The sequence below is a fragment of the Raphanus sativus genome, chromosome 4 (genome assembly GCF_000801105.2).
Source record: "Raphanus sativus cultivar WK10039 chromosome 4, ASM80110v3, whole genome shotgun sequence".
NCBI classification, from domain to species: domain Eukaryota; kingdom Viridiplantae; phylum Streptophyta; class Magnoliopsida; order Brassicales; family Brassicaceae; genus Raphanus; species Raphanus sativus.
In genome coordinates, this window is record NC_079514.1 from 19863001 (window position 1) to 19873405 (window position 10405).

At 29.4% G+C, this 10405-nt stretch overlaps 1 protein-coding gene across 1 annotated transcript; it reads left to right on the forward strand.

Moving 5' to 3' along the window:
- The first annotated feature begins 5836 nt into the window (after positions 1-5836).
- LOC108851409 (uncharacterized) lies at positions 5837-7139 on the forward strand. The gene is given in 3 exon segments (XM_018624837.2): positions 5837-6050; positions 6501-6581; positions 6583-7139. Coding segments are annotated over 3 exon segments (714 nt in total). The 5' UTR covers positions 5837-5891; the 3' UTR covers positions 7057-7139.
- Positions 7140-10405: the final 3266 nt, after the last annotated feature.

A 10405-nucleotide genomic window follows, 5' to 3' on the forward strand; every position in this document is an offset into this window, starting at 1 on the left:
TTTTTCTGACCAAATTCATCTAATGAAAAATACTAAAGACGTATTCACAAAATAATACTAAACGATGCTAAAAGAGAACATTCACAATGGAATAAGAACAACAATGTAAAACTGGAAAACAAAAATCAATTTCATTTAAATTTGGAGCAGTGCAGAAGAAATATTAATAAGGAATTATTACAGTTGAATCAATATTTCAAATACATGCAACAAACAACTATAACCATTAAGAATTGCAAATATCCCATTTATAGTTTTTACGAAAAATTGCTAGCTATTAATTTCAGAAAATGTTAGATCCAGAAGACTGTTTTACGAGATTATATGCTATAGAAGTGAATGCAGAATGGATGATGTCAGTAGATACATGACCTCAGAGTTTCAAACAGAGTCAGACCTAGTTAATGGAAAACTCCTCCTTCTGGATGTTTGAAGTGTAATTTTGATTGTAGTTTCAGAAGTAATGGATCTTCAAAAATTGGTTGAATTGTTAGAGATGAAGATGGGAAGCCCTTGGTTCTGGAATGTTTAAAATGAATGGAATTTTATCTCCGATTGAAGTTGTAGCAATTGGATTTATGTTGTCTTTACAACAGGTTTGGATAAAGGGATGGCGTCAAGTTTGGTTCGGTGAGATAATGAAGGTTTCACCATCATCATCAAAAAGTTACGGCTAACAACATTAAACTAGGAAACTTCTTACATTACAGTCGTCAATTGTACCTGCCTTATGAGGACTCACGCCTGGCTGCATCACCCTAAGCCGTCGTATGAGATCCATTCCTGACGGTATTCTTTGCGTCATGCTGAAGATTATTTGGTAAGCCTTGTCTCTAATATTCTGCATAATTCGCCGTTTCCTGTAATCGAAACCCAGACTTCATGGTGTAGAAGCATTAATGAATCCTTGGTTAAACCACTGGTTAAAGGGAACTTCCACAATCGAAATATGCTTTTAATATATCACCTGCCTCTGTTTTTCATAATCTCCCTTCTAATTGGTTGATGGACTATTTGTATTTCCCTTTTACAATCTAATAAAAATCATGTTGTTAGATTAACTCATACTATGTTAAGAGTCGTACCTTGTATGGGGTAAGACTATTACTAAATTACGGGAGTTACAATTTATTGAAACTAATAATGTTTTTACATAATAATACTCTATAATTTGAAAAAGAAATTATAAATCAGAAATGTGAATTTCATAGAAACAAAAGTCTCCGTAATAACTATGGATGTCATTTTTTGTACCGATTCATGCTTTGAAATAATGGCTTAGATCATGGTCTCTATGCCATCTATATCCAAACCTATACAATTGGATGTTTTTTGAATCTTGATGTCTGTGAGTTTTAATTTTCTTTCTTCAAGTTAGAGAAATATGATGTGTATGAACTAGCTCACAAAATCTTTCTTCACTATAGCATGGATTTTATCTCTTTATAAAAATAATCAAATGTATAGATAGATATAAAAAAATCGTTAAATAATAAGACTTGTGTATGCAAAAAGGACATGCTTACTTTGGAATTGAGCAAGGCTATCTCAACAGTCTCTCCCACAACACTAAAATATTGTTCATAAGAATTATTTTCATCTTAATTTTTAAATTTATTTGAATTCAAATCAGAAACAAAATCAAAAAAGACAATGCAAAATAGGTTTGGAATCATATAGTAATGTTAAGAAAATTGGAATGGTGAAGTAGCTCACGACATGGTTAGTTTATATTATAGAAGTAAAGACTTTAAAGTAAATGAGCCATATTTATAAAAATTAATTTTATCGTATATGGTTGGTAAATTGGATGTTTAACGTAGGTTGTATGGAATATTGCATTACTAACTTTATGGAGTCCATTTTGAATACATTGCCTAAAATTTGTTTGCAGGGAACTATGACATTATCAAAGAATCAATGCAATGTTTCTCTTTATAAATTGGATTAATTTGAAATCTCACTTAATATGAGGTATAGTAGTTGCATTATTGAATTAATGTCTTTGGTTAAAAAAGTGCATTTGCATCATCGCCCATATTTACGTTATTGTATTTATGGAAACTTTACAAAAATTTCTGTTTTCTTGGTGTGTACACCACGTTGTATGCAATCATTTGTTAAACGGCATTTTAGAAAATTATTATTAAGACCAACTCAGCAAAACTCATTTTCTCATTCTGAACCGATTCTTAATTTCATCGTGAGTTTCATATTGTACATTTTAAATTCATTCTAATCATCAATAATAAAATTGATTAAAATTGTGACACTTTTGATTGATTTTGAACAACCTAAAATTTTTGACTTTTTTGATTAATGGTGTAGTATCGTTTATAATAACCTGCCAAACAATGTGTTTTTGTATCTGAAAAAAAAACTGTATTCAAAGGTATAAGCACCATTTTAATAACTCTGTAATCGTGTTCCTATGTCAAGTGAAATCAAATATATGCATATATGAAAAAAGCCATTTGAAGTTGCATGTGTTATTTGTATCGTTGAAAACAGAAGACTGGATTTGAAGTTGCATAGTTAGGCACGACCCTTGTTCAAAAACACGCCTGTGTGGCTGTTTACAAGTCCGATTAAAAAGTGATCGGAGGTCTACCGTGGCGAGGAGGAGGTAAACGGTGGTTCTAGACGCTGAAACTAAAAAACTTTCGAAGTTCGAATTTTCAAGAGCTAAATCAGTGTTTATCTCATGAATCTATTATAGGTGAAACTCACAAGAATCGGTTGTAAAAAACTATAAAATAGTGAGAAAAAATGAAGAGCAAGATATTTAAGATCTGGAAAAAACAGGCAAGAGGTTGAAGATGAGGGTAATATTCTATCTTATCATTCATTAAACTGAAGTCAGAAAAATGATGCAAAACACATTGATACAAACTCGAACTGTGACCCTATGCTAGTAAACTGTGACACGGACCATTAGACTGCGTAAAATGAATGTTTATTCTTCACATACTTAATATATGTACCTAAAAACTAGGCTACCCCAACTTTTTGGTAACTCGTTTAGCTTAGGGTTACTGCGCGACTAGCATGTAGTGTAGTTTCGAACAGGGGATATGATCAACAGTATAATATTCAATTTATTTTGAAATATTATAAATTGTGAATGGCCATTATATCAAGTGGTTGACAAGTCCATGCGACGTTTTACTATATTGTTACTAAGTTGCTTCAAGAAAATATAAATTATATTAAAATTTGTTTAAATTCTTTATAAGAATGACACATCATCAATTTGATATGTTCGGAGATGACACAAAAACAAATTCATTTTTTTATTAGTACAGAATTGTGGTTACAACATTTTAAAAGATCTTCCATTAATAAATGGGGAACTGTTTCAGATTTTAATATGGCTTTTTACATAGACAAGATTTAGATAAATTTTCTAATATATAATTAGCTTTTCAGAATTGTATACTAAATTCTATCAAATTTCTATTTAATAATATATAATTGAAAAAATATTAAAATCATAGTTTAGAATTATACACGAATGTGGTTATTGGATTTCAAATCTATGTACATTCCTCAATCCAATAAAATCATCTTAAAATGAGAGTTTGAGATTTCTACTCTCGTTAGAGCAGATTCCACTATATAAGATAACATTTATTATGAGAAAAGTGTTGTCCACCTCTAATCCACAATGATAACCGACCATTTTAGTGGATTTTGGAGATTTATAGGTCATTTCTGCCATTTGATGATAATAACTTAACGACTTGTGATGTGTCTAAAAAGAAAACTTGAGATTCTAGAAAAATAGTTATGCGTTAAGATGGTTGATAATATAATATAGTATTGATAATAATAACTTAACTAGAACGGGTATTTATTTTATGTTTTTTATTTTTTTCATATTAAATGTGTATTTGTAATTGTTAAATATAATTTAGTTTGAAAATTAGTCTTTACAGTTATAATTAAAATTAAAATTAAAAGCTTAATAACATATTCTGATATAAATTTTACATTTCCTAGTTAAAATAATATAGAGATAGGTCATAACTTTTTCCAATTCCAAAATTTTAACATCCCTTAAAAACAAAGAAAATAAATTTATAAATACATAAAATATATAAACATATCTGAAACTATAATTTCTATTAAAATAAATTTGTTAAAGAAAATAATTTTGCGCTGTTTTTGATTTGATTTCATTTTAATTTTTTTCTTTGTACTAATGGTATACTATATATATATTTGTAAATTAAAATGTATTGCATAATTGTTAATATAAAATTTTAAAACATAAAATTTTTATTTATTACTTTAAAATAATAATATTTTGTGATTTAATCGTCTATTATACTACAGTGTATCATATAAATAAATCATATATTTATAACCAATTTGACTTATATTATGAAAGCATTATACTAATAATATATGAATAAATTATTTTATTTTATTTATATGTTATATAAATTTATTATGATGGTGATTTTTATTTTATTATTTATTACTAATAAATATTAAAAATATTTAATATGTTGATAAGAAATATATTAGGAAATCTATTTTGGTTAAAACTTGATTAAAAAAATCTATTATTTAAATTAGAAAAAGACATTAAATGCTTAAATCTATTAATTAAATTAGGAAAAGACAAAGATATTAAATACAATAAATATCTCAATGGCATTCTAATGTAAATAAGTAGTAAAACTAAGGGGTATTTCTATTTTGTAATTCTCTTTTAATGATATAGATAGATGTTTTATATATGAAACAATCTTGATAATAATAACAAAGCGATTCAACCATATTTTGTAATAAATTATTATAAAATTAAAAGAGAATATCGAAAAATATACTTACAAAAAGTTGTTGTACGTATTCATTCATATTTTTCGGTCATATTTTTATTTTCTCTAATTGTACAATATTATTATTTTTTTTTTTTTTTAACGGCAAACGGCTATTCTATTACTCAAACTTGAGGTGGTCTGGGTAACCAGACCGGAATAGAACAACCAACAAAATGTAACTTCCTATGGAAGGATCTAGTACAATATTATTATTAATAGTATCGATTAATACATGAACATTAAATACAACAATGGCAATCACAATATTATTCTCCCCATAATCATATTAACAATTCTACTAATAATTGATACCTTGATAGAGTTTTTTTTTTTAATTTCGAAATTTATCTGAAACAAACTATAACCAAAATCCGAATCTGAAAATTAAAAGAATATCCGTAATACCAAAAACATATATGAAATATCCAAAATACCTAATATAAACAAAACATTTAAAATACTTTAGGTACCTGAGCGGGTCTCAGGTAGAACTCGGACCCGAACCGATATCTGCATGTTCAAAAAATATTCAATAGGTACTTTACCATGTATCCAGACCCAAACCAAACCTATATTTTTGGGTTTGTTTCGGTTAAATTTTTAAGTTTGGCAAAATTTCTCAAACCTAAGAAAGAATTACATAATTGTACATACAAAATTTCAAATAAACTATTTCCTAAATTATATAATTTAAAATAAATTCTCTGCTTCGATAAAATCTAAACTTTGTAACACAATAGTATTTAATCTCAAAATACTAATTCATATCAATTTTTGTTTATAATAGAAAAATTAAATTTTCTCAGCATATATAATGGTTGTTAGTGTCTAAAGTGAGTGTATAGTCAGTTGTTGGAATTTTGTATTAGAATAAGTTGCGTATATGTCCAAATAACACCGGTAAACACATGGAGAGATGTCCACCATATGCTTGTTTGATATCTGACTATGAATCCCATTTGGCCACTAACTTTTGATCTTTATATGTACATATTCCTTTGCCAATGCGAATTAGACTTCAGTATAAGTTCGTACTGAACAAAATAAGGAGAAACAAGAATGAAAGTGGACACAGACAGTGTTTTAGTGCCCTTGAGTGTGTTCATAGCAGTGGGATATCATGTCTTCCTCTGGAACACCTTCAAGCACAATCCTTCTCGTACTTCTCTTGGCATCGATTCCTCCAAACGCAAATCTTGGTTCCGTGACATCAAAGAGGTTCTCTTGTTTTTGCAAAACCGTTTGTATTATTTTGTTTACCTTTATGAAAAATCAAAGTTTTATATTGGTTTAAAAAAAAAATCAAAGTTCTACGCCTACATTTGTTTCTGTACACTTGTACGTCAAATTTTAAAAAGTGTTAAAATATTATAACTTGTACAAGGTTAGGCAAAAATGATTGCATTTTAATGTATAAAAAAATCTTGATCTCATTAAGTTTAACTCAGTCTCTAGACGAGTAACTCTCTTTCTCCAACTTTCTTGATGAGGTAGGTTTGTATGTTTCGTGATAGCTTTAGTAGTTTCTCCCTCTGGTATCCCTCGTAGTCTTTTTGTTAAGACATTATTGTTTAGCCGGATGTTCTAAAATTAGGTCAAATGACTTTGTCTTTTTTTTTGTTACTAAATAGTTTTTCTTAACTTATTGATCATATAACGAAAACGCAGGGTGACGATAAGACTGGCATGTTGGCAGTGCAAAGCCTGAGGAACAAAAAAATGGTTACAATTCTCACTGCTACAGTCTCCCATCCTTATCTTGCTTTCTCTAGCTGCGGTTACTAACAACGCGTTTAAAGCAAGCCACCTCTTCACAACCGCGGACGACATTGTTTTAGGCTCCAAAAACCCTACAATCTTCGTCCTCAAGTATGCATCTACCTCTCTGCTTCTTGCAGTAAGCTTTTTCTTCAGCTCACTTTCTGTGAGTTACTTGATGGATGCCAATTTTCTCATAAACGCCATTGCTAAAATGCATGAAGGAGACTGCGATTGCGATTATGAATTGACGGGGACTGGATCGTTTAGGGAGTATACAAGATTAGTGTTGGAGAGAGGGTTTTTTATGGCTATGATTGGGAACAGAGTTATGTGCGTTTCTGTACCGCTATTGCTATGGATGTTTGGGCCGTTACCAGTGTTTGTGTCTTCACTAGGCCTTGTTTGGGTATTGTACCAGATTGATTTTCAGGCAGTCGCCACAATTTCCGTTTGTAAACGATAAAATAAAAAAAATCAAATCGGTTGATTATTGTTTACATTCAAAATAACAATAATGGATGGAAACAACAAAGAGTTTTAGATTAATATAGTTATAACTGTTTGAAAATCTTTCATTTTAAATTAATTATTAATTTTGGTTGATTATTTTATATTAATTTTCAAAAATCTATTATATATTAAGCTAATTTATATATAATGTTTTAGTGTTTTAATTTTATCTTATTTAATAGCGATTTATCTTTTATTTTGAAATAAACAATTTTGGTAATATTGGCATTTATAGAGAAAAAAATCATTTGGCATATTTTCTTGGTACTTTAAAATTATGCGTAGATATTCTCAATGATTTATAATATCAATTTATAATAGGGTGTGTATGCGTTTCGCGCAGAATATTATTTTTTGTTATTAAATATGATATTTTGGATGATGTAATTATGTGATCGTCTTTATTTGTTAAAAACATTATTTGGTATTTTTATTGTGTTATGTAGTAATAAGTGGTAGATTAATTTATTATGTTTTTTGTTTTTTCAATAATGTGTTGTTGTGTGTATAGTAGTTTTATTAGTGGTTAAATGAACATCTGATGTGAAACATATTAAATTTTAATAACTTTTCATTTAGGCCAATTCCAATGGGACACCAAAACACCAAATTTGGTGTAATTTCATCTCCAATGGAACACTAAAAATGACACCATCCCACCAAATTTTGTGTAGAGTGAATAATGTTACACCAAATTTCGTGTAAAACTATTGATCACACCAAATATTTTATATACATATTTTATTATGTTTCATTGTATAGTATAATACAATTATTATAATTAATCTGTTCAAATTTCTCAATTATTATTATTAATGTGTTCAGATCTGTAATTAAAAAAATATTATTTTTATTTTAAATTACTTTACATAATTAAAATATTTTTATTTTAATTTTAAGTAAGAAATCACTAAGTTATTATTATCATTTTTATGTTGTAAGAATAAAATTTCATAGAACTTCTATATTTTATTTTATTTTAAAATAAGAAATCACTAAATGATATTATTATTTATTTTATTTTAAAATATTAATTATAATTTTTATTTAAGTTATATTTATTATTATTAAATTTACAAAACCTTAAATATTTTTTTATAATATAGTTAAGCATCTATTACTACAAATTTTATTAAAATAAATATGTTGTTTTGTTATGTTCTTTTCAAAATTAATGTTTTGTAATTTTTAATATAGTATTTTACATAAAATAAATACATGTATAATATTTTAAAACTAAGGGTTAGGGTTTGTTCTCTGAAGTTTGATATTTGTTTGTTGTTGAGCTACTGGATTCACAGAGAAAAAAAATCACAGAAAAATCAGAGAGAAACACTTGAGAGCAGTGAGGCTTCGGCTATATGTTGTTGTACTAATTTTTCTTGTTGAGATATTGTAACAGGAAACCATGGCTGGAGATGTCAGTAAAGGAAAGGAGGCACCAACTGTGACTTTTACTAAATTGCAGATGGAAGCAATGGTGTCTGAGTTCATGAAAAGACTGGAAAACACTGATCTTTTACAAAAGAAACCTGCTGATGATTTTTTTTGTAATGTTTCTCAGGTTCAGAAGGATGCTAAGATCAAAAGGAGGAGCAAAATACCATCTTTCTATGGCAAAAAACGACCATGCTGGCTACTTGGAGTGGGAACAGCAAACTGAACTTGTTTTTGATGGCCAAAACTACTCAGAAAGAAAGAAGGTTAGATTGGCTACAACATAATTTTGTGGTGATGCCATTCAATGGTGGAATCAACTTGTTACTACCAGAAGAAGAACAGGAGAAACACAAGTTGCATCCTGATTTGAGCTGGAACACTTTATGAAGAAACAATTTGTTTCTTGTAACTACAGCAGAAAACAATCAAGACAGGCCAACAAGAAGACAAGAACTTGCCATGATCATGATCACCCAAGAAAGTCTCAGTCACATAAGCAAAGAAGTCCAGATCCACTTCCTCTCTCAAGAGTCAGTGAACCCCTGCATTCTAAGAAGGAATAAGCTATCCAAAAGCTAAAAACAGAGCCATCTATGATAAGTAAAGAACCTGAGACAGAAAATGAGTTTTCTCTTTTCTCTCCTCAGTCTGAACTTGTTGCCAATCAAACCTGTGATGAAATAACTTATCTGGAACCGGTGCAACCGAGTAGCCTTGTTTTAGTGTCTCAGGTCTCTGAAGAAAACTCAGCAGAAGAAGCACAAAAGAGTTCACTACTAGAAGAAGTGTTGGAGCAGCCCAACATGGAAGCAAAAACATATGCTAAGCCATTCTCTTTGAGCTCTCAAGGGCACTGTAAGGATCTTGATATGGTTATTATCTGCCTAAAATGTTTGTTATGGTTAGTTCCAGTGATGTAAAATGTTTAGGTCTTAAAAAAAGTGAAAGAATTTTGTGTCTCAAACTCTGTTTTTGATAACATGATTCCTTTTAAGAAACTTGAACCAGATAAATTTTCTGAATAAAAACGTTTTTCCTGTTATAGTGACATCAATCCGGGTCTTGTTTTGAGTTTATGGAACACAACAAAAGCATTTATCACCCTGAAAAGATACTAGAGCTTGTTCTGCAAAAACCTGATTTATGTTTCAGTAAATCTTGTTATTCATTTTCTTGCTTTAAAGATAATGGCTTTGATCTGAGTTTTCTAGGCATGAACTGGTCACTGATGATTTGGTTGCATTCACATGTGCCTTGGACGAATTCATGGTTAGGAATTTGCATGAACAGAAATTACTTAGAGGTAAAACCACTTTTATTTGTGATTCGGTTTTGAAACTTGGTATCTTGTGTTCTGAATCTGATGAACCTTGGCACTTTTTGAGATTATTTCTTGAGAATTGTGTTGTTTTAAGCTTTTAGGATATTCTGGTTTACAATACTTTATTTGATAAGCATGCAGAGCCTTGGTTAAATAATTCTCAGTTTGAACTTGATCTTTTGTGTTCTGAATCTGAGGAACTTGTGCTTATTGTAAAATTGTTCTTTAGGAACTATGCTATCTGGTGCGTTGATACAATTATGGTGTACAATAATTACTTTGATATGCATCATCAAGGTCTGAAACGTTTGCTGCATGATCTAGGAAAAGAAAGTTTTGTTTTTTATCTGAACAATGACATGTCATGCACCTATAATACTGGATTTCTAGTCTCTGTTTTAAGTATCCATGAACAGCAGGATCAGTCTCAGAGTGTTGCAAGGAACAGTATCAAATGCAAATCTTATAAGCCTGATATTTGGAGATGGATGTACTTGAGGAATATCGCTTCAAAACTCCAAGGAAGTTTCTGTCCAAAACC